Here is a 25,988-nt window from a genome sequence, read left to right on the forward strand (position 1 = left end):
CATACCCCCCTATCCTAAGTGTGACCACTAAAGCATCGTTATGGGGTTGGATAGTTCCGATCTTATTCTCGGATGAGAAGTTTAGAACTAGTGGGATCTCTATTCTGGCTCTGAATTGTTGTCCTCAGTGGACAGCTAAGCCACAGACATCACTCTGGAGGGACAAGAACCGGACCTACCAGGGGCAACAAAGATGACATTGATCGTTCCCAGAGGAAGTCTTGAAGAAGCATCTCTCCGGGGATCCAAACCTGTCTACCCCGCTTGGCCACTGGAATGGTGTAGCAGCTGCTTCAACTTCCCTTCTCGGACCAACTGGTCCAGATGGTCCCACAAATTCCTACAATCTTCTGTAGTGTGCCCCTAGTCCTGATGGTATTGGCAATAAAAGCTCTAGTTGCGTCTCATGGGGTTTCCAGCCATCTTGTTCTGCCATTTGAAGAACAGCTCGTTCTTAATCTTCTCTAGAACCTGATGCACCGGTTCTCGAAATACTGCATTAACAGTTTGGGTGTTGGTGGACCCTGATTGTCCAACAAAATCTCTCTGAGGTCGGTGGTTGTTGAATCAGTCTGACCTGAAATCCCTCATTTCCTGAGGGATAACCTTAGCCTTTCTTTTACCCAGTTGCTGGTCTTCCTTAACCCTTTTATACTTGTCAATCCGGTCCATGAGTTGGCATAGGCTAGTGATAGGCTTTCCTGTTAGGGACTTCCTTAAACCATGCTTGGTTGGGAGGCTACTCTTGAAAGTACTGATGGTGACGTCATCAAAGTCACCATCTATCTCATTATATGTCTCCCAGTACTTGTTTGAGTATGCTTTCAAGCTCTCCCCTTCTCGCATGGACAAAGACAGTAGGGAGTCTAAGGGTCGAGGGACCCTGGTACATGTAATAAAACGAAAGTCAAATGCCCGAGTGAACTCCTTGAAGGAACCTATGGAATCTACCTTTAGGCCGTCGAACCATCTCATTGCCACGGGTCCCAGACTGGATGGGAATACCTTACACATCAAGGCTTCGTCCTTAGAATAGACAGCCATTTTCTGACTGAAATGGCTCACATGCTCCACTAGGTCTGTTCGCCCATTGTAGAAGGTGAATGTTGGCTGATGGAAATGCCAAGGAAGAGTTGCCCCTTCAATCCTATGTATGAAGGGTGACTTGGAAATCTGGTTCAAAGCTTTGCTTATAGCATCATTTCCCAGCCCTTTGTGAGTTGGGCTCTTGCATTTGCGTTCACAGTGGTACTCCTATCAGATAGGGTGGGAGTTCGTCTTCGTTGTGCATGGCGTAACTTCTTCTTTAGATAGTCGATCTCCCTTTGCATGGCTTTATTATGTTGCTCTTGAGAGACGCGACTCCTAACTTGAGAGTGGCTTTTGCTTGTATGCGTAGTGTGCACGTTGCTCTCTTGATCTCTCCTACACTCAAGGTTGGCGAAAGGATTTTCACGTTGGGATGCTATGGATTCTGCTTGGTGTGGACCTAAACCTACCATAGTTGACCATTATTTTCACTATCACACAAGTTCTTCCCACAGACGGCGCCAATTGTAAGGACATGGTTTACAGCCCAAGCCCAAAATGTATGGAATCTTGGCCCAATAAGCCCAATACAATAAATTTGTAGAGAGTAGGTCGAAAAACTAGGCCCTAATGAATTTGACAACGGCTAGTATGGGTTTGGAAGATGATCAAGCAAGAACAAAGAAAGTAAAGCTGAACGACTTCATCATCCGAGGAGGTCAAACTTATATAAATTGGTTACAATTGAATACAAGAACAATTTAGATTACTATAGTGTTTTCTCTTTATTTTTCCGATCCTCTGGATATGGAGGACCTCTTACATTATATAGCTCCCTTGGGATTATCTTGATCCTACACTTATTGATCGTCTGAGCCCTTACTTGAGTACCTATCCCATTAGACATCTTCTTTGGCTTTTTGTGAGTTGTGATAGCCAAGACAGCACTGTTCTGAGGTCTTCTCCACATAAATGCGGCTAGAAAAGTAGCTACAGTGCATTTAATGCAGTGGTAGCAGCTTTTCCTTAGATATTTTTGGGTTTCCTTCTTTCTCATATGTTCATAAGGCATGTCCCTATCATTGGGGCTTTCTGGAAGGTCATTCTAATCACTGGAATAGATACTTGAGCTGCATTCATCGTATCCAAGAAAGAGTTCCTCCTCGGATCACCCTCCATTCATTCCCTACTTATGAGACTTTAAATGGGAACCCTTAACAACTATTTGTTCCTCCTCGAACTTATCAATGCCCTTGGACAAAGCTCAAGACCCAATATATGATCTTGGGCCCTTATCCCTTCAAGAGTTATAAGAAAGAACAAAATCCACCAGGAGAGAGAGAGAGAGAGAGAGCTCACATTTTTTGTGTGAGAAAAATATGGATTGAATGGAAGAAATGATATCAAATTTATACAAAATAAAATGGGGAGAAGAATAATCAATGCACTTTTACCGCTAAACTATACCCACTACAATGTAATTATTGTATATAAATGGATCTTTTGTCGAACAAAAAAATGGGCCAGAAGAAATAAGCTTTCTACTTATGATCGTCATGAATTAAATTTTAATCAAATTGCCTTGGGTTGTTTACCGATGTCAGTAATTGCCGATTATACAATTCAAACAATTTTAAATTCACATAAAAAATATATATATAAAAAAAATAGAACCAACCAGTAAAAAGCTTTAAAGCTGCAAAGACCAATGCACCAATTGCGGTATCACTCTTTTTTTCAATTGAAAATTTCCAATTGAAAAAAAAAAATCTATTTAATATAAGAAAGAGAAAATGATAAAGGAAGTATAGTGGTAAAGTTGAGAGTAGTGGGGAGATAAAGGGGCAAAGAGAGAAAGGAAATGTTGAAGGAAGTACAACCGTAGGTGCGAACTAATAAGAAGAAAAAAGAGAGTTTATTTTTTAATTTTTTATTATTTATAATAGGGAGAAGAAAAGTTTAAAATGAGAAAAGGAAATGTAGAAAATAAGTGGGTGATATGACTGCAAATGTGGCTCAACAGAAACATACTAACAATATTAGGGTAAATTACATATTTGGTCCTTAACCTTTACGCTGAATCTCAAATTGGTCTTTGACCTTTCAAACGTGTTAATTTGGTCCTTAACATTTTAGTATCGTGTCAAAATAGTCATTGTCGTTAAGTGATGGATGAAAAATACTAATATGGCTAATAACAAAAATAAGATATTATTTTTATGTCGCGTAGACTGCCATTTTGACTACCATATAACCTATTTCATTTTAGTTTAAATTCTATTATTTATTTTTCTTTTTAGCTTTAAAAACTTAAACAAAAATTAGAATAAAAAAAGGAATAGAAAATTCCCAATTTGCATCTCTAAAACAATAACCCTAAGAATTCACGAAGAGATTATCAATTTATCACCCACATAGCACCTCACAAAGGAATCATCAATCATCACTTCAAAGTCTGAATTCCAAAATCCAAAGTATGTAAACATTAACATTACACCATTACCACCACAACCAAAAAATATATATAATCCAAAAACATAAGCAGGAAAAAAAAATATATGGATTTGTCCCAGATGGTCTTCTTCTTCTTCTTCTTCTTCTTCTTCTTCCTCCTCCACTGCCTTCATCCCACCACACTTAACTCCACCCTTACAAACAACAAACCCTTAACAGACAACACCAACAACAACCTTCTTTATTGTTCCTCTTCTCTCAAACAACAAACCCTAACAGACAACACCAACAACAACCTTCTTTCCAGTCCAAATGGCTCATCATTCTCCCTGGGCTCAATCAAGTGACTGGAACTAATGCCCACCACCTAGATCTAAAGGTATGGGATTTCATGAGATTGTTATTGAGGGGGATTCCGTTATGGTTTCAAATGCTATTGCTGGCATTTCTCCTCCTCCATCTTCGATTGCATCAATTATGTATGGAATTAGTTCTCTGTTAAGTGCTTTTCGTAGATTTTCTATTTCACATGTTGGTAGGAAAGGTAATCAGGTGGCCCACTTGTTAGCAAAACATGCTCAGGGTGTTGAGCAATATGTTGCTTGGATTGAGGAGAGCCCTTGTTTCTTAGAACATGCTCTCTCAACTGATATACTTGTTTCTAGTTTATGTTAATGGATTTTTAGTTTTCTATTAAAAAAAAAAAAAAGACATGGCAATAGGTTTTAAAATAGCTATGACCTTACTTGAACAAGGTCTGTTCTATAGGACCGTACCTTTGTATCCTTGATCACAAAGGTTTTAAAATAGCTGACATGTCCCTTTAGTTTTTTTTTTTAATGTAAACCATATGGCAGTTCACGTGGCGGTCTATGCGACATAAAAATTATATTTTATTTTTGTTATTAGTCACATTAATATTTTTCATCCATTACTTAATGGTAGGGACTATTCTAATACAATACTAAAATGTTAGGGATCAAATTGACACATTTGAAAAGTCAGAGACTAAATTGAGATTCAGCATAAAGGGTAAGGACCAAATATGTAGTTTACCCTATAAATTATAGATAATTGTGATTAATTTGTAATTACCACCTCTTTGTTCAAAGTCATTGTATTAATCTAGTAATTTCATATCCCCCTACCCTTTTAGTTTAATAATTTATAAATGTTTAAACCAAAAAAAATTGAAACTTAAGATTATAAATTATGCTCCATTTGTTTCGAATTAAAATATTTTACATGTAAAATATTTTCAGATGTTTGGTGTGATATGTAAAATTTTTCAAGCAAAAAATACCAAAATTTACGACTCAACCACCCAAGCCGCCAGTGACCGAATCACCGTTCTAGCTACCAAACCATAGGCACCAACTGTCAGAACTGCGGCTCCAACCACCAAACCGCTAGCACTAGCTGCAGAGCGCACCTGACCAGTGATCTAGCCACCAAATAGGTGGAGGAGAGTCACAGTGTGTTTTTGCAAAATATTTTACCAAGTTTTTTAATGTAAAACGTGTTACAACTTTTTATATATGATTTTGTTCGAGGGATTTTTAGATGGGAAAGATATCTTGTTAAACGGTAGTGCATCGAACTAGCAACCTAGTCACTAATTCCGCTCAAAAGTCTTGATAACTTTTAAGAGAAGGTAAGACAAGTTATGTATACACAAAACACTATCTTAAGCAATAATGTGGAATATTTACCGCCCAATATTATTACTACTGAATGAATGAGAGTTACATTTGTTATTTTATTTGGATGAATGAATGAGAGTTACATAGGGCATATGATAATTATTATGTACTCTGGTAGGCATGCCACTAAGTGGTAAGGATTGGAAGAAGGTATTCTGATTTGGCACCCAGAACAGGAGCTTTGGTATCAGGGAAGAATCTAAACCCAGAGAGTGTTGTAATCTTTCCATCCCTAGTTACTTGGATGGGATAAGGGAGTAGATGTCCTTTCATGTCTGCATCAATTGTCTCCTTCATGTATATTTCCCAGTTATTCTTAGCAATATTATTCATTTGATTGACACATTTCTCACTTTCTGGATAAAGGAAGGACTCGTCCATATCTGTAAGTTGAAGGTGTTCAAACCATAATGCTATTCGGAGTCCATAGATTTGGCCCCTCGCTGCTCCTTCAGTGGCTAAATTCTTTGGTTGATATGCCCCCATTGCAATCTCAGAGTCCCTTGCCCCATCCATTGACCTTTGGTTGATATTTGCGGATCCAATGATTATATATTCATCGTCAACTACATTAAAGAAGATCATAAAAAAAAAAATTAGTCAAACATGCCTTTCACCATGAGACATAGACAAAGCATTAATAATAACTTTAAACTCACTTAAATTTAATTCAAAACTTACCTATCATCATCTTTGAATGAACATATATCATGAAGCGACGGGCTTGCTGAGCTCTACTATAATCAGTGTCAGGTTCTGGTTTCTCTGGAGGTACATATTCTCCCTCTCTCCTTGCCTCTCGCTTCCCAAGGCAGAAGAAATTTAGATAATCGTGGGGATTGGCCTCGAGTCCCTTTCTATTAAGGGCTTGAATGATATCTAAGTACATCATCTCCATTGTCCTCCGCTGCCAATCTAATATTGCCTGAACAGAAGCACTCTCTGGTATTCCTTCCGGCCACATTGGGATCACAATGTAGACAGCAAACCTCTCATTTGCTTCAATCTTACTAACAATCTTTAGTGAGAGCTCCTTTGGTATAAGATGCAAAGCACTAACGTCCTCTACCTTAATGTCACGTGATTTCCAGCCATATGAACTTCCAATAAAATACTGATTCTCAATGTAGATGAAATTTTTGGCTCGTCTAATAGCATTGATATATGCATCCTGAATTCCTCGGTCGATGACGTTATCCTTCCCAGTAACAAGGCCTAAAGCCGCTGCATCTTCAGGTTCTATGGGAAAGCCAGAAGCCGCCCCACCATCAATGGATCGGAACAACTGAACATTCCATGATTCCGGGTCATCTGATGATGTAACTGGTGATGGGTGGATTATAATCTCATCAAGCTTGCCTCTAGGAATGAGGAACTTGTCCCCAACCTGCTTAGTCCACCTCAGCTCAAAATTGTACAAGACATCCCAAGCAATCGGCCCTTCTAGTTGGCAATGAATGTCATGCCACGGCTCCCTTGGACCACCTTTGTTGATAGAAGCAGTTGCAAAGTTGGGCTGATGGAAATCATCATGGTGGATTGTGCTCAAAGTACTAAATAAGGGATGATGTAGTGTATCATATCTCCCATCACAAAGATCAATACCACCAATGAAACTCGCTATCCTTCTCTTTTGTGATCCTTCACCAGCCACTTCCTTGTCAACAACTATTGTCTTTTGATTGTGAGTAAACATGGTAGAAATCTCCGACCCCTGAATTCTGCTTCTTCGGCCAACAGGATTACGCGGGCACAAAAAGCAACGCACATTTGTGCCTTGAAAATATTTCTCAGTATCTTCATCGTGAGTTGCCATAAAACCATCCTTCCTCAGCTCCATAAGAGAAGTTCTGTCATCCCAAACAAGCATGAGAACTGTGACACCTTCCTCAGCCTTCTTCTTAAGCAGCTTCCCTAATGTGGGGGCATCTTGCTTTGGCTTAGTTGGGTCCCTTATCAAGTAAATCTCAGTATACACAGACCATCCAGCTATGTAAATTAGGTGCTTCGCATTACTAATTGCATCAAAGATGTCCTTCCAGCATCTTTGAGGCTCATAACGCATCCCACTGGACAGGGTTATGTAAGATAAAAAATTCTCTGGAACATGGGCATCTTGGTACAGAGAAACTTTGCAACCTTTTCTTTGCTTGAAGAATGTATAAGGAACTCCGACAAATTGTTGCGTTTTGATTCCCTGAGACCAATGCAAGTCTTGGGCAACACTCAAAAACTGCAACTTGACACGGATTTTAGAACCTATAGGATTGCGGTCTACATCCAAAATATCAACCCATTTCTCAAACATAAACCCCCTTATGATTTCCTCAACAGGTACATAAGCTCTTCCAATTAGTGTTGCCCCACTAGGATCGTCCTCTTTGACTGTGAATACAATATTTGAGATATAATGGGCACAGTATATGCGAAAGGACTCTGACCACTGGGGATTGGAGGGTTGGTTTTTGACCATTCTAGTCTGTGCAATCCTGGCCTTATCTAAATCTACTGTTGCATAGAGTTTAGATCCAAAAATCTGCTTCATGTATATATACGTGTTAGAAAAAGATTTCACGAATGATGAAATTGAAGTTGATAATATAAAAAAATTACTAGTCAAAGGAGGATGGAAATCTTTAAAGCATAAGAAGAATAGCTTACCTCAGGTCGGCACAACACTTTGGCCAGTAACCTTTTCCCATACTTTTGTGCACCCAAAGTTTCCAAATTTCAAGAAAAAAATGTGTAAGGTTAAAAGTGAATTCAAGAAACCATACCAAAAATTGAATGATTAGCGTTGGTAGGTATATAGACTTATGGAACTTGGTAACATAAACAAATTTGAGATAGAATGAAAAAAAACTAATATAAGAAGTTTTGTTTGGATGAAATCTATAATCATGCATGGTCTGGGAAATTGCTTGTCACCTTCCATCAGTGGAATGATATGACACAAGCTCGTATCTCATGGTCACCAATTAAAGATTACTTGCCAAATAATTCTGTTAGACTTAGTGCACGTTTGGATGTTACTGAAATGAAATGAATTATGCGTCTACGTTTTGATATGTGGGTCTCATGCATTGTTCATGGGACCTGCAAATACCTTTTTCAGCAAAAACAACTTTAAAATTGGGTTCCACGGTACTATTTACATATTTAAAAATTATTTTACTACAGTATTTTTAGTTTTCAGTTTTTAGCAATAAGTGATATCCAAACAGATCCTTAGGTAGAATAGAATTGATGAAAAACAAGAGGTGTTTCACAGCTTTCCTTTTCCCTCTTATAGCAGTGGATAAAAAAGATAATATTCTTGGCATGATTATATTATGGATATAAGTGTCCCCTATTCCGAAACTCCTAGTTATTAGGGTCTTATATAAGCTTTATGATTCATCTGGTTGCAAGAAAAGGGGAAATAAATTCTTGGAAGTCTACAAACAATTCAGGTTTAATATGGTTAGCATTAAAGTAGACTATCCATGTGGTAAATTAATTGATAAATTGGGTGAATGAGGTAATTTAACATAGAGAGTTTTTTTTTTTTTTTTTTTTTTTTTTTTTTTTTTTTTTTTATCATTATAGGTTTACATCAAGGATAGCAATAAATATATCTCTTTACACTAGTGATGAATGAGCTTAGTCTAAATCGATTCAAAGGGAAGTCCTTTGGTGTTTGGTTTTCGCATATTAATATAGTTTTAGTTGATAAAACTAGACATGAAGTTAATGTCAAAGCCATAACGGTCTAATTTTCAAAAGTTACTTAAGTGAGACTAAAATGAATCTCGAGTGAGTGTCATTAAAGAATTGAGCAAGGTTCCAATTTGCAGATCACTCAAGTGAGTGTCGCACAAAGATCAATTGAAGTTTCTGCTTGAGGTTATTTACAGTTTGCTAGAAGTTCAATTGAGCGAAGTGTACACTGAGCGAGATTGTTTATTCAAACAATGCAAGACTTGAATATTTTAGGAATGTAAACTGATGTTTATTATTTAAATTATTTAAAATTGACCAAATATGTTTTATAATTTTTAGAACTATTGGTATATTAGTTATGATCAATTGGTTAAAAAGATAACTCATAGTTCACAAACTGGTTGGATGAAATAAAAAATGTTTAGAGTTATGTAAAGATTATATATATATATACACATACGTGTGTGTATACTGGTTTCAGACGAATCAGACCAAACAAAAGCAGTCCAAACAAGAAAGAAATAAAACAATAAGAAATGTGTTGGAGTAAAAGGTAGTAAGGTTCTTCATTCTAGTACTGTGTGAGAGACGTGAGATGTGAAATAAAATAAATAAATAATTCACAAGCTATCAAATCAAACCATGGCTTATTATCCAAAGACAAAAAAAGGAAGCCTTCTCAGTAATAAATAAATAAAAGCTTAGAAGAGTCCATAAAATAATATATCTACACCATAAAATATTATAAAATAATGTCTTATTAGCAACCAGCAGAGAGAGAGACGAGTGAATAAAATAATATCTTTAAAATTTATTTTATGTGCGTAATTGGTCTCTCAAATTTTAAAAATGAACAATATTAATCTTTCTGTAAACAGCCGTTAGTTTATTGTTTACATGGCTAACGGAATAGTAACTTGACAATTTTTTTTAATAAAAATAGTTACAAAAATTATTTTTACAGTAAGAAGAAACCATTAATATCAAAATATGTATACCGTGTTTACGGTAAAGAGCTTTAAACCGTATGATCATCGGATAAGCGCAAAGCTCCTGGAATGAAGAGCATGCTATCTTAAACAACATCGCAACAACAAATAGCCGAGGGACAACTTCCCTTTGCTCGTATTCACAGCTATGCAATGAGTCCCAGAATGGTCCCAATCTATGGTATCCGATCCAAAAAAGAAAAGAAAAAATTGATACAATCCAAACTCAAGTATCCTATGGTATGAGAAAGATCTAACAAAAGAGATTAAGATTTACATGTAAAAGCTGGCCTTTTCAGATCTCTTTATTTATGTACCCACTGCCACTGCCTTCCCTGTGTTTCGACCAATCAGTTGCCACTGCCTTCCCGATGTTTCGACCAATCAGTTTACATGCCACATTATATTCACCAATTGAAACTCATCTCATATGCAAGCCTATGTAGCCATTATTCTACCTTGCTCCTTCTCGCAAGTCACACACCCCAACTTTGCCTCCTACTGCCTACCGGACTATGACCCATTCACCTTTCGTTTCGTCTGTACCCTATCTAAAAGACTAAAACTATAATGGGTTTGATTTGCCGGGCAAAGTATTTTAGTATTAATGGATTTATGACTTGTAAAATAATTTTTGTAATTTTTTCTTATTGAAAAAATGCCTAGATACTATTCTGTTAGTCACTTAAGTAATAAACTAATAGAAGTTAACAAATAGACGATACTACTCATTTTTAAAACTTGAGAGATCAATAATGCTCACTTGAAACTTAAGAAATCAATTGTGCTCACAAGGTAAACTTTAAGGACCAATAGTGTAGTTTTGCCTTTAAATTTACATCCAAGTGAATAATAGGTTGTAAATTAAGCAACTTATTGTAGTTGGGTTGTATATAGTTTTAGATATAGAACCCTGGATGTGACATGTTTTGGGGCACAAAGGATATAAAATAGCCACTTAAAGGGTTTTATACCCCAATACTAATGCTCTAAGAGAAATACATTCCTAACCAACTTAAGGAAAACAAAGGTTTTGGATAACACATGGACACAACAATAAAGGCAACAGCAAATTCGAAGAAAGGACATATATGCCTCAGATAAAGAAGGGACATATAGTTTTCAACGTCTCATAGCCTTCCAAATTTCGAACATATATATATAGCCCCAAAAAGAGTCAAGTATATATTTTATTAATTGATCGAATATATTGTTGGTCCCTAAACTCTATAACCTAATAGAGATTTTAATGTAAAGCTTATAATATTGTTTTTTGTTCCTAACAAACTTAAAATGATCATTTTTAGTTCCCTAAAATTTAAAATAATCACTTTTAGCTATCAATGTGTCTATTAAAGCAATGATAAATAAGTTTTTTTTTTTTTTAAAAAAAATTAGAGATGTATAAGTTTTTAGTTTGACTACATCATCCTTCTTTTAGAAAGATTTAACAAATGTTAACAAAATGACCAAAGCCAATCACTTTAAGTAAGCTAGGGACTAAAAGTGATTATTTTAATTTTGCTCACGATTAAAAGTAATTACTTTAAATTTTAGGGGCAAAACATTCAAGGATTAAATTTTAGGAGCCAACAATACATTTTGTCCTTATTAATTTTTTTTCAATGAATATACAATAATAAAAAAATTATAATCCTCATATTTATCTAAGTTTTGAACTAAGGAAAAACTATAAATCTAATGAGAGCAATGTTAGGGACAAGATTTCTTTCAGACACCATTTTCAAAGAAACCCAGGGGTGAAGGGAGGGGGCCTGGGTTTTCAAATTCTCCCCCTCCCCTTATATTTTGTTAATTAATTTTTTTTTTGAGAATTGATATAATTTATTAACTGTAGGAGCCTTTAAAACATATATTTCAAAGAATATATCAGTAAATTTTAAATAAAAATCATATGTCCCACTCTTGTATTTCAGTTTATGTTTTACCAATTGCAATGTGTAATTATTTGGAATATTTTTTCTATTTCAAACTTTAATTTGGTACTTTATAAGGGAAAAAAAAGTGTGGTAGGCTACAATAGGTGGAACATTTAGAATGAGACATGGGATTTTAACTTGTAAAATTTCTTCTTCTTTTTTTAATTGTAAAAACAAACTTCTTTTCATCTTAATTAGGTGCTAGAGATACCAATATATGCATTCTTTTCCATTTGAAGAAAAGATTCTATAATGGTTAAAAGTTTGAGATATATTTTATCTTATCATCCATAAATAAAATAAAATATTTTATTTAGTATTGTTATTATTATATTTAACTTATATTACATTAGAGTGAACTTTAGGTGTAATACATTAAAATTTCCAATTAAATTCAACCACATAATTGTATTGAATTTAATTAGTTTTCTTTAAAAAAAGATAACATTTTTTGTGCTTTATTAATCAATACAACCATATGTTTGAATTTAATTTGAGAATCTAATACACTGCACCTAAGGTACTATTCCTATATTTTGCTTAGGTATATAAAAGTAACATGTTTATTTAATTTATTAGAAATTGATTGATTTAAATACATTTATTTTCTAAAAAATTTATTATACTCTAATGTTTAATATTTAATTATTAAAACATTTAGAGAATATTAATTGTGATTAATATAATTTAAAGGATAATTATACATTACCTAAGAAATAAAATATTTTTCTTTAGTTCTATAAACCTGGCTTGATGAAATTTTCTTATGAATGAGACAATAATAACAATATATATTTATATATATATATGAAATTTTATTATTATGAGACAATAAAATATATATATATATATATATATATATATATGAAACTAATTAAGTTAAAAATATGCTTAAAATATAAAATATATATATAATTGTGTGTGTTTTATTTTGTGGATTTAAATATTATTGATCTATTTATCTTGTCTCCCTAAAAAAAACAAAAAACAAAAAGGTATTACTCCAGCACTGAGTTTACTACAGAAATCACTTTTCTTATGTACCAATTACAACAAACTACATCAATTATTATGAAAGATATTGCATTGCTAGATGTATTTATCTTTTGATACAATGTCCAACATATAAATACCAACTTTTGGGTCTAATTAAAAGATTTGTGCCAATTAATTTGGGTAAAACTTAAATGCATTACTCTAGGTACAATACATTAGGTTCTCCAATTAAATTCAAGCACTTTTAACAAATAAAAAATTAACATTGTCATCTTTTTGAATATCATTCAATGTAATCATTTACTTGGATTTAATTAAAAAATGTAATATACTACAATAAAAGACAAAATTTTATTTTATATAAAGGATTCGGTTCCTTTCGTATATCTTATCATTATCATTCTTTCACTTTCGCTTAAACTTTCTTAGAATTACAGTACTGCTAAATGAATTGTCTGAAATCCAGCACATGCACCTTCATACTTCGTTGGTTTTCAGTGCTCTTAAACTTAATGTTTTTTAGTCAAATTTTAATAAAAGGCATTGTGATCATTAAAGATGTTCGAAAATAGATGCATAAACAGTGTCTTAGGCCATTAAAATTAATTATCATTTTTTATGTGATGGAATGCAAGTTTAAATAATGTGTTATTACATATCTTAAGATATATATAAAAAATAAAAAATAAATAAAACTAGGGTAAATTGTAAATTACACCCCTAAAATTTGGAAGTAATTGGATTTTACACCTTGAAATTTTAGAATTTGGATTTTACCCCTAACGTTTTGGGGTGTTTTGATTTTATACCCTGAGGTTTCAGAATTTGGATTTTACCCCCTATATTTTTGGATTGATTGGATTTTACTCCTTAAAGTTTGAGAGTATTTATATTTTATATCCTAAAGTTTCAGAATTTGGGGGTGTAAAATCCAAACACTTCCTGTCAAAGTGTAAAATCCAAACACCCTAAACTTCAGAGGGTAAAATCTAAAATTTAAAACTTCAGGGTATAAAATCCAAATATCCCCAAACTTTAAGGGTGCAATTTGCAATTTACCCAAAAAAACCTAATTAAATGTTTACTATAATATAAACTCTTTTCATTTTAAAAACATGGATTCCAGTTAGCTCAACCCATAAAATCTCTTGCCATTGAATAAGGAATCAAGATTTGAATGTGGTAGATAAAAAATAATTTATATATATATATATATATATATTTGAATTCGGTCTACACTTAAAAGTTTGAAACTAATTGATGCTTCAAACTAATTGAATGTGTGTGTGTTTGTTTCTCAAAAAAAAAATTAATAATAATAATGTTAATGAGAAATCATCATATAAAGACTTTTTTTAAAATAACTTCTTTTTTTTTCCTTCGTCATAAGAACTGCCATATGATGTCAATTTAAGAATTGTGTCTTAGAAAAGATCATTTTCATTTCACTTTATAGTCTTTATTTGTTATTACAAGCTAGTATGGCAAATAGGCTGATCATCATATTCTTTAGTTCTATCCTTTTATATATATATATATATATATATATATTTTATATATATCTAATTAATGTCTGTTTAGTAACAGTATTTTCTTTTGATTTTTGAATTTATTTGATTTTTTAAAATTTATTTGCTTATGAATTGTCTCTTAATCTTAAAACTTCACCTTTTTTTTATTTTTATTTTTTATATGTATGACTATATTTTAACCAACTTTGAGCAAATAAATAAGTAAACTATAAGCAAAAAGCTACATCCAAATTCATTCTAAGAATTCAAGGTGAGAAAGAAATTGAAATCAAAGCCTAAGAAAATCCCAAAATACAATTATTGAAAATGGTATAGTTCTTTAATCCCCAACAATTCAAACATGTACCTTTCGTAAATTGAGGCCGCATTCATAGTGTATCCTATCAACTTCAAAAATTGATGCCATGAGTGTCCCATGGAGCAATTGCGGCATTGTTCCTCGATTGGAATTTCTCTATGTGATATATAGCAATATCTGGTTTTGTAGATTGTGCACCAAACAAAAAAGAAAAAGAAAAGAATATTAGCATGCAAGTAAGAAATATTCAGAATCACGTTGAAATTCAAACACAAAGACGTATCAAAGATTCAAAAGAAAGTATACATGGTATATGTACGCAGGCAGCTTACCACTCTGAATCTCTGATAGAGGATAATTTGATGGTACGCTGTTGTAATAGAGGTGATCCATATATATATATATAGCAGAGAGGAAAGTTAAAAGAGAGGAAGAGAATCTAATTTAATGGGTTTATTTATGTTTGAAGGAAGAGATTTTATCTTCAAAGAATTCAAGTTAGAATCAGTTCCCGCCTTTGATTCCAAGGAGTGCAGTTTTCAGAGACATTATTTGTTTATTTTACTTTAATCTTAGCTATGCCCAAGTCAAGGATAACGTTATAAACTTAGTAGGGGAAGAATCTGCACTAATAGGATTTTTTGAGGAAAATATTGAGAGAGAATTGGATTTGGTTAGACAGTTTGTAAACAATGATTAGTTTTTTAGCAAAGTACAGAATGTATCGTCAAATATTTAATATGATTCTACAAGATTTAGTTTCATTCAAGTAACGGATTCTAGCCAATTGAAAAGATTTTCTGATCAATCCAGAGATCATTTCAATTCCATTAGTAATGAGGATTTGTAATTTCACAAATTGATATGAAGGCATTGTCCATTATCCACGGAACAGAAACTAGTAAGTACTCAACCCATATCCTTACTCCATGTTTCCAAATGACCCATATCCTTTGAATGTTCAATTTTAGTCATTATTATACTTTTAATTTTTTGTCAAATTGCTTTAATTATGAGTTGAGATTGTTTGACGAAATCTCAGATATTTTGATAGCAACTACAGAGGGAAGAGATTAGTTATTCAAAAAACTTTATTTACTTCTTTTATATCTTTGATAGAACAAATATTTTATGCAATAAATGAAAAAAGAGCATGAATCCATGTGGTGATGCCACGATTAGTGCCGCATGGATGTTACATTACTGATATTTTATGAGATGAACAGTAAATTATAGATTTTCATGGGTAAGACCGAATGGGATTGAGATCAAGTGCTGATGAAACAGTTGTGAATGACTGAAATTTAAAGTTGAAAAAAAAAACAAAACTTTAAAATATCTCAACTATGAAATAAAGAAAGTAAAAAGTAAAAAGTTAAAAAGTTAAAAAGTGAGAAAGCTAAAAACAATTTGTGAGAGGGATTGGAGTAACTGCACTAGCCCAATTCAAATTCGACAAAATGGTACTTCCTCCATCCCATATATTATAGGTTCAGTATAGAAAATCTAATTTTTAAAGGAAATGTCAATTAATTAATGCATTAAATAAAAAAGTACGAGTTTACTATCATCCTTAATTAAACTCTAGTGAAAGAGGGATATTGATTTCTATTACTTTACTATATATAATTGCATAAGACAATTCCTTAATTTCTTCCCATTATACCACGCGTGCACTAAAAAAAAACCAAAATATTACAACTTATCTTTTTACATTTTAAAAGAGAGAAGTTATTAGTCCTATATTGTCACTCGTTAAGCTACCCTAAAAAAATGCCAAATATTGTACCGATTAAACACTCTGTTACTAACCATTCTAACTACCATTTAAATATTGCAACTCAAATGTTACAATTCACTTTTTTGGCTGGATTTGCTATAGCGTTTTTCAAATTTTAAGAAAGTTTTTCTTTCCTATCCAAATTCTCCAATGGAGGACACCTACGCCAAAAGGTCACTCTCAATCAGAATTTGGATTATTTTTGAAATTTAAAATGAATTTGGATTATCCTTTAAATTTATCCTTGAATAAATTGCACAAGGCTGCACACGGATCTGATAGGATAGGACCCATTACAAAGTGCATTGCATTGATGAAACTTGTGACAACAAGAGATTAACGTTCAAAGATGAATAATGATGTAGGAACTCGAGCTAAGAATAGCCACACAAAAAAAAAAAAAAAAAAACTCAACTCAAAAACTTAGGTAACTTTTAAGGTAATGTAGAGCAAGTTATACTACATACAACACCCACTCTAAAGCAATGTAGGATAATTACCACCCAATATTATTACTACTAAATGAATGATGGTTACATTTGTTTTTTTATTTGGATGAATGAATGAGATTTACATAGGGCATGATAATTATTATATACTCTGGTAGGCATGCTACTAAGTGGTAAGGATTGGAAGAAGGTATTCAGATTTGGCACCCAGAACAGGAGCTTTGGTATCAGGGAAGAATCTAGACCCTGACAGTGTTGTAATCTTTCCATCCCTAGTTACTTGGATGGGATAAGGGAGTAGATGTCCTTCCATGTCTGCATCAATTGTCTCCTTCATGTATATGTCCCAATTATTCTTGGCAATATCATTCATTACATTGACACATCTCTTACTTTCTGGATGAAAGAGGGACTCGTGCATCACTCCAAATCGAAGGTGTTCATACCATAATGCTATTCGGAGTCCATAGATTTGGCCCCTTGCTGGTCCTTCGTCGGCTAAATACCAGGGTTGATATGCTCCCATTGCAATCTCAGAGTCCCTTGCTCCATCCATTGACCTCTGGTTGATGTTTGCGGATCCAATGATTATATATTCATCGTCAACTACATTAAAGTAGATCATCAGAATTTTTTAGTCAAACATACTTGATCACCATGAGACATAGATAAAGCATTAATAAGTAATAACAACTTTAAACTCTCCCTTAAATCTAATTTAAAACTTACCTATCATCATCTTTGAATGAACATATATCATGAAGCGACGGGCTTGCTGAGCTCTACTATAATCAGTGTCAGGTTCTGGTTTCTCTGGAGGTACATATTCTCCCTCTCTCCTTGCCTCTCGCTTCCCAAGGCAGAAGAAATTTAGATAATCGCGGGGATTGGCCTCCTCAAGTCCCTTTCTATTAAGGGCTTGAGTGATATCCATGTACATCATCTCTATTGTCCTCCGCTGCCAATCTAATATTGCCTGAACAGAAGAACTCTCTGGTATTCCTTCCGGCCACATTGGGATCACAATGTAAACAGCAAACCTCTCATTTGCTTCAATTTTACTAACAATCTTTAGTGAGAGCTCCTTTGGTATAAGATGCAAAGCATTAATGTCCTCTACCTTAATATCACTTGATTTCCAGCCATATGAACTTCCAATAAAATACTGATTCTCAATGTAGATGAAATTTTTGGCTCGTCGAATAGCATTGATATATGCATCCTGAATTCCTCGGTCGATGATGTTATCCTTCCCAGTAATAAGGCCTACTGCTGCTGCATCTTTAGGTGTTACGGGAAAGCCAGAAGCCGCCCCGCCATCAATGGATCGGAACAACTGAACATTCCATGATTCCAGGTCATCTGATGATGTAACTGGTGATGGGTAGATTATAATCTCATCAAGCTTGCCTCTAGGAATGAGGAACTTGTCCCCCACCTGCTTAGTCCACCTCTGCTCAAAATTGTATAAGACATCCCAAGCAATTGGCCCTTCTAGTTGGCAATGAATGTCATGCCATGGCTCCCTTGGACCACCCTTGTTGATAGAAGCAGTTGCAAAGTTGGGCTGATGGAAATCATCATGGTGGATTGTGCTCAAAGTACTAAATAAGGGATGTTCTAGCGTATCGTATCTCCCATCACAAAGATCAATACCACCAATGAAACTCGCTATCCTTCGCTTTTGTGATCCTCCACCAGTTACTTCCTTGTCAACTACTATTGTCTTCTGATGGTGAGTAAACATGGTAGAAATCTCAAACCCCTGAATTCTGCTTCTTCCAAAATCAGGATTACGCGGGCACAAAAAGCAACGCACATTTGTGCCTTGAAAATATTTCTCAGTATCTTGGTCGTGAGTTGCCATTAAACCATCCTTCCTCAGCTCCATAAGAGAAGTTCTGTCATCCCAAACAAGCACCAGAACCGTGACACCTTCCTCAGCCTTCTTCTTAAGCAGCTCCCCTAATGTTGGGACATCTTGCTGCGACTTTCTCGGGTCCCTTATTAAGGTTATCTCAGTATACACAGACCATCCAGCTATGTAAATTAGGTGCCTTGCATTACTAATTGCGTCAAAGATGTCCATCCAGCATCTCTGAGGCTCATAATACTCCCCATTGGACAGCTTTATCCAAGGATAAAAATTCTCTGGAACATGGGCATCTTGGTATAGAGAAACTTTGCAACCTTTTCTTTGCTTGAAGAATGTATAAGGAACTCCCTCAAATTGTTGCGTTTTGATTCCCTGAGACCAATGCAAGTCTTGGGCAACACTCAAAAACTGCAACTTGACACGGATTTTAGAACCTATAGGATTGTGGTCTACATCCAAAATATCAATCCATTTCTCAAACATAAACCCCCTTATGATTTCCTCAACAGGTACATAAGCTCTTCCAATTAGTGTTGCCCCAATAGGATCACCCTCTTTGACTGTGAATATAATATGTGAGATATAATGGGCACAGTATATGCGAAAAGACTCTGACCACTGGGGATTGGAAGGTTGGTTTTCGACCATTCTAGTCCGCGCAACCCTGGCTTTATCTAAATCCACTGTTGCATAGAGTTTAGATCCAAAAATCTGCTTCATGTATATATGTGTTAGAAAAAGATTTCACGAATGATCAAATTGAAGTTAATAATATACCCAAAAAAAAAAATATATACTAGTCAAAGGAGAATGGGGATCTTTAAAGCAAAAGAAGAACAGTTTACCTCTACTGGTCGGCACAGCACAAATTTCTTAACTTTGGCTAGAAACCTTTTTCCACACTTTTGTACCCCCAAAGTTTCCAAATTTCAAGAAAACAATGTGTAAGGTTAAAAAAGAATTCAGGAAACCACACCAAAAATTGAATGATTAGCATTGGTAGGTATATAGACTTATGGAACTTGGTAACATAAACAAATTTGAGATAGAATGAAAAAAACTAATATAAGAAGTTTTGTTTGGATGAAATATATTATCATGCATGGTCTGCTAAATTGCTTATCACCTTCCATCAATGGAATGAAAATGACACAAGCTCGTTTGTCATGGTCACCAATTAAAGATGACTTGCCAACTAATTCTGTTAGACTTAGGTAGAACAGAATTAATGAAAAACAAGAGGTGTTTCACAGCTTTCCTTTTCCCTCTTATAGCAATGGATAAAAAAGATAACACTCTTGGCATGATTATATTATGGCTATAAGTGTCCCCTATTCCGAAACTCCTAGTTATTAGGGTATTATAAGCTTTATGATTCATCTGGTTGCAAGAAAAGGGGAAATAAATTCTTGGAATTCTACAAACAATATGGGTTTAATATTGTTAGCATTCAAGTAGACTATCCACGTGGTAAATTAAATGATAAATTGGGTGAATGAGGCAATTTAACATTGAGAGTTTTTTATCATTATAGGTTTAAATCAAGGATAGCAGTCAATCTTTCTCTTTGCATTAGTGATGATTGAGCTCAGTCTAAATTGAATCAAAGGGAAGTCATTTGGTGTTTGGTTTTCGCATATAATATAGTTTTAGTTGATAAAACTAGATGTGGAGTTAATGTATAAGCTCTAACAGTCTGGTTTTCAAAAGTTACTTGAGTGAGAGTAATGAATCTTCAGTGAGTCTCATGAAAGACTTAAGCAAGGTTCCAATTTATGGATCACTCGGGTGAGTGTCACACAAAGATCAATTGATATTTAAGGTTTGCTTGAAGTTCGCTCGAGCAATGTTGAGTGAGATGGTTTAATTACTCAAATGATGTAAGACTTGAATATTTTAAAAAATGTAAAGTGATATTTATTATTTAAATTATTTAAAATTGTCTAAATTTTATATTTTTTTATAATTTTTAGAACTATTAGTATTTTATAATATTGTTGGTCCCTAAAAAGAATCAAGTATTTTATTAATCGATCAAAATATATTATTGGTCCCTAAACTCTAACCTATTATAGATTTTAATCCATTTATAATATTTTTTTTCGTTCTTAGCAAACTTAAAGGGATAAATTTTAGTCTCCTAATGCTTAAAATTATCACTTTTAGTCACTAAAGTGTCTAATGGAGCAATGATGTATAAGTTTTATTTTTGATCGGGATGTATAGGTTTTTAGTTTTGACTACATCATGATTATATTAGGAAGATTTAACGAATGTTGACAGAATGACTAAAACCGATCACTTTAACTTTGCTCAAAATTAAAAGTAATTAGTATTACTTTAAATTTTAGGAACAAAACATTTCTAGATTAAAGTTTAGGAAACAACAATATATTTTATCCTTATTAATTTTTATTCAATGAATATACATTAAAGAAAACTTTTTAATCCTCATATTTATCTAAGTCTTGAACAAAGGAGAAAGTATAAATGTAATGGGGGCAATATTAGGGACGAAATTTCTTTCATAACAACTTATTAAGGTAGCATCACTTTCAACGGAACCCACGTAAAGGGTGGACGGAGGGGGCCTGGGTTTTCAAATTTCTCCCCCTCCCTTTATATTTTGTTAATAATTTTTTTTAATTAAGTGCAAATCTTACATAATGGTACCCTTTATTATTATTTTTTTAAATTGTGCAAACATTCCTAACTCATTTAAAGTATTAATGTCTTACTTAGTTTCTTTTAATATTAAATTGCTTTTTGCTATATATAATTATTAACTTTAGGAGATTTAAAGCATGAATTTCAATGAATATATAAGTAAATTTTAAATAAAAATCTTATGTCCCACTTTTCTATTTTACTTTTTGTTCTACCAATTTGTATGTGTCATATATTTGAGAAAAAAAAAATTCTATTTCAGATTTTGGTACTTCATAAGGGAAAAAAAAGGACTTGTGATAGGCAGCGATAGATAGAACATAAAGTGAAACATTCAGGGGGGGACATTGAATTTTTATTTGTAAAATTTCTTCTTTTATTATTTTCCTAAAACAATTTTTTTTTTCATCTTATATAAAGTGTTAGAGTTACCAATATATGCTTCTTCTTCTTCTTTTTTTTCATTTGATGAAAAGATGCTATAATGGTTAAAAATTTGGGACATATTTTACCTTATCATCCATAAATAAAAGAAAATATTTTATTTAGAATTGTATTATTATATTTCACTTATCATTAGGGTGAACCTTAGGTACACTACTTAAGTGCAATACATTAAATTCTCTAATTAAATTCAAACACATATTGCATTGAATTTTTTTTTTTTTTTTTTTGAGAAATAAACTAACTCTTAAACACACACACACACTTAATTACATTGAATTTAGTTGTTTTTGGAAAATATAACTTTTTTGTGCTTTATTAGTCAATGCAACCATATTTTTTAATTTAATTTGAGAACCTAATGTATACCTAAAGTACTATATCTAAATTTTTTGCTTAGGTATATAAAAGTGACACTTTTATTTAATTATCTTAAATTAATTGAGTTAAATACATTTTATTTTCTAAAATTATTATTTTACTCTAATGTGTAATATTTAATTTCTTTAACAAAAAACCATGTTTTAAAACATTTAGAGAATATTAATTGTAATTAATATTAAAAAATATATATGGCTCCAACACTGAGCCTACCTTAGAAACCACTTTTCTTATGTACCAATCACAACAAGCCACATCAACTGTTGTGAAAAATATTGTTTTGTTATATGTATTTATATTTTGATACATTTTCTAACATACAAGTATCAACTTTATTGGGATCAAATTTGAAGATTTGGGCCAATTAATTTGGGTAAAACTTACGCTCCATTTGTATAAAGGATTCGGTTCCTTTCATTCTATGTTCCTTTCATATATCTCAACATTATCAATATTGTTTTACTTAAACTTTCTTAGAATTAGAGTACTGCTAAATAAATTGTCTGAAATCAAGCAAATGTACCTTCATACGTCGTCGGTTTTCAGTTCTCTTAAACTTAATGTTCTTTAGTCAAATTTTAATAAAAAGCATTGTGGTTAATATAGATGTTCGAAAATAGATGCATAGATATTTTCTTAGGTCATTAAAATTAGACAATTAGTTATCATTTTTTATATGCTGGAATTCGAATTTGACTAATGTGTTATTATATATCTTAAATATAAACAACTGAATTTTTACTATAATATAAACTCTTTCTATTTTCAAAGCAAATGAAAATTTTCTTAACTTTTCATGAATTCTAGTTAGCTCAATTCATAAATTTTCTTGCCACTGAATTCAGGATTAAGATTTGAATTTAGTCTATACTAAAAACTAATTGATATTTCAAACTGATGTTAATCATTAGTCTAATGAGAAATCATTATATAAAGACTCTTTTTTTAAAAATGTTTATTTTTTCCTTTGTTATAAGAACTGCAATATGTTGTCATTTTCAGAATTGTGTCTTAGAAAAGCTCATTTTCATTTCGTTTTATAGTCTTTGCTTCTTATTACAAGCTAGGCTGATCATATTCTTTAGTTCTATCCATTTATATCTATCTCTGTAATGCAATCTCCATTCATGGGGTTTTAATGTCTATTTCGTAACAGTATTTTCTTTTGATTTTTGATTTTTGAATTTTGATTTGATTTTTAATATATTCATTTTCTTTTGAATTGTCTCTCAATCCTAAAATTTCACCTTTTTTATTTTATTTTATGTATGAGTGTATGAATATTTATTCAACTTTTTGCAAATAAATAAATAAACTATAAGCAAAAAACTACATCCAAATTCATTATTCTAAGAATTCAATAAGGTGAGCAAGAAATTGAAATCAAAGACTAAGAAAATCCCAAAATACAATTATTGAAAACTGTATATAATTCTTTTATCCTCAACAATTCAAACACGTACCTTTCGTAAATTGGCGCTGCATTCATAGTGTATCCTATCAACTTCAAAAATTGATGCTATAAGTGTCCCATGGAGCAATTGCAGCATTGTTCCTCGCTTGGAATTTCTCTATGTGATAGCAATATCTGGTTTTGTAGCTTGTACACCAAACAAAAACAAGAAAAGAACATTAGCATGCAAGTAAGAAATATTCAGAATCAAGTAGAAATTCAAACACAAAGACATATCAAAAGAAAGTATACATGGTATGTACGCAGGCAGCTTACTACTCTGAATCTCTGATAGAGGATAATTTGATGGTACTGTTGTAGTAGAGTTGATCCATATATATATATATATAATAAAGAGGAAAGATAAAAGAGAGGTAGAGAATATAATCTAATGGGTTTATTTATGCTTGAAGGAAGAGATTGTGTCTTCAAAGAATTCAAGTTAGAATCAGTTCCCTCCTTTGATTCCAAGGAGTGCAGTTTTCAGAGACATTATTTGCTTATTTTACTCTAATCTTAGCTAAGCCCAAGTCAAGGATAACGTTATACGAAGGCATTGTCCATTGTCCATGGAACAGGAACTACTGATCCTTAGTCCTTACTCCATGCATTTGAATTGTTCAATTTTAGTCATTATTATACTATTATATATATTTTTGTCAAAATGCTTTAATTATGAGTTGAGAACAATCTCAGAGATTTTGATAGCAATTATAGAGGGAAGAGATTAATTATTCTAAATACTTGTTTTAATTTTTTTTTTTTTTTTATATCTTTGATAGAACAAATATTTGATGCAATAAATGAAAAAAGAACGTGAATCAATGTGGCGATGCCATGATTTTTTTTTTTGAGAAATGGTGATGCCATTATTAGTACCACATGGATGTTACATCACTGATATTTTATGAGATGAACAGTAGATTATAGATTTTCACGCTTAAGATTGTTGATGCCCATTTTTGCGAATCCATATCCAAAAGCCCATGAGGAAGAAAGCCCAATAAAAATCAAGGCCCAAAAACCCATCAAGAAGATCGAAGAGTAAGAAAGGTCCAAAGAAAGAAGTGCAAGGGAAAGCGATCTACAGCAAAACGCAGATTTGCAGCAAATTTGCAAATTACAAATTTGCCGCAGAATACAGTTCTTTGGCAGAATGGCTTCAACAGATAAAGACAAATTGGGCCCAAGACCCTTTTGATCCAGTCAACATTATTTGCCCCATAAAGGCCTATATCCTTTTGTATAAAAAGATAGGCATGAATACTAATATGAAGAAGCACGATGAAAAGAAACAAGAAACAACAAGAAGTGTCAACAACAGGAATCACGTGAAGGAAAGAAAAGCTAAACCAAAGGAAAATGACAAACGTAGCAGGAAATGCATGAAGAAATAAGACAAAAACACATAGCAAAACAAAACAAAACTAATCTGCTATGGCAGAAACAGCATGGGAACGAAAGAAGACAAAAATAGAAGACAGTGGAGCAAGCACAGAAGGGCCCAAGCACCACCAACCTATACCCAACCAATACAAGGGAGGTAGGCCCATGGTTAAGGGGATTCAGAGGGTGTGGTTTGGTGGTGGGGGGAAAAAGAGGTCTATATTTGGTTTCTAGCCATGACTTCTTTTGGGAATATACCTTTCTAGGATGGTATCTTACCCAAAAGAAGTAATAGATGGTTGGAACCATTTGATGTATGCCATAGAGCTAGGTAGTGAGGTAGCCCAATCCTTATTGGTTAGTCACCTAGAAGTAGAGGTATACAGCAAAAATAAATAAAAGGGAATTTTGTCATGAAATGAGTAATGGTGCAGCTGACGTATTCTAAGCAGAGGTAGTGGCCAAGCAACCAATGGGTTAGTGGGTAGTCCTGAAGGGATGCCCACAACAAGCCAAAAACAGTTGATGAAGCCCTAGGGGTAAAATGGAGAAATCTCATTGAATTAGCTCATTATAAAAGGAAGAGGTGACCATGGCAGAAAAAAGGGGGACCCAATTGGGGGGGGGGGGGGGGGAGCACCTAAGGGAGGCACTTAGAAAGAGAAAGTCACCTAGAGAGAGGGACCCAAGAAAAGAAAAGACCAAAGGGGAAACAATCCACAGCAAGAGAGTAATAAACAACTAAGAGTAAAAAGAACGGAGAGAAAGAAAGAAAGAAAGAAAGTGGTAAAAAGTAGAGAAAACACGGCAGAAATAGAGGCATGCATCAATAGACAATCTTTTCCCTCCCTCTTAGCAAACCCACTCTTTGAAGTCCTCAAAAGTAATAGTTAGTAGCCATTTAGGCCT

The 25,988-nt window shown here is 33.3% G+C and overlaps 2 protein-coding genes across 4 annotated transcripts; both read right to left on the reverse strand.

The window, feature by feature from the left end:
- Nucleotides 1–567: 567 nt before the first annotated feature.
- LOC126696352 (uncharacterized) lies at nt 568–1,044 on the reverse strand. The gene has a single exon (XM_050393111.1). The coding sequence runs from the start codon at nt 1,042–1,044 to the stop codon at nt 568–570; it is 477 nt and encodes a 158-aa protein (XP_050249068.1).
- Nucleotides 1,045–5,193: 4,149 nt separating this feature from the next.
- LOC126712934 (phospholipase D alpha 1-like) lies at nt 5,194–24,012 on the reverse strand. 3 transcript variants are annotated; one of them, XM_050412481.1, is made up of 5 exons: nt 23,946–24,012; nt 23,704–23,840; nt 19,594–19,650; nt 5,868–7,722; nt 5,194–5,752 (listed from the first exon to the last, which is right to left on the reverse strand). In XM_050412481.1, exons 2-5 carry the CDS (start codon nt 23,788–23,790, stop codon nt 5,313–5,315), a joined length of 2,439 nt encoding a protein of 812 aa, XP_050268438.1. In that variant the 5' UTR covers nt 23,791–23,840; nt 23,946–24,012; the 3' UTR covers nt 5,194–5,312. The 3 variants fall into 3 exon arrangements, with proteins under 3 accessions (XP_050268438.1, XP_050268439.1, XP_050268437.1); XM_050412480.1 differs by lacking the exons at nt 5,194–5,752; nt 5,868–7,722 and adding exons at nt 16,902–17,478; nt 17,602–19,459; XM_050412482.1 differs by lacking the exons at nt 19,594–19,650; nt 23,704–23,840; nt 23,946–24,012 and adding exons at nt 7,848–7,889; nt 14,686–14,813.
- Between the last annotated feature and the right edge of the window lie 1,976 nt (nt 24,013–25,988).

This window comes from Quercus robur, chromosome 2 (assembly GCF_932294415.1).
Source record: "Quercus robur chromosome 2, dhQueRobu3.1, whole genome shotgun sequence".
In the NCBI taxonomy this organism is placed as follows: domain Eukaryota; kingdom Viridiplantae; phylum Streptophyta; class Magnoliopsida; order Fagales; family Fagaceae; genus Quercus; species Quercus robur.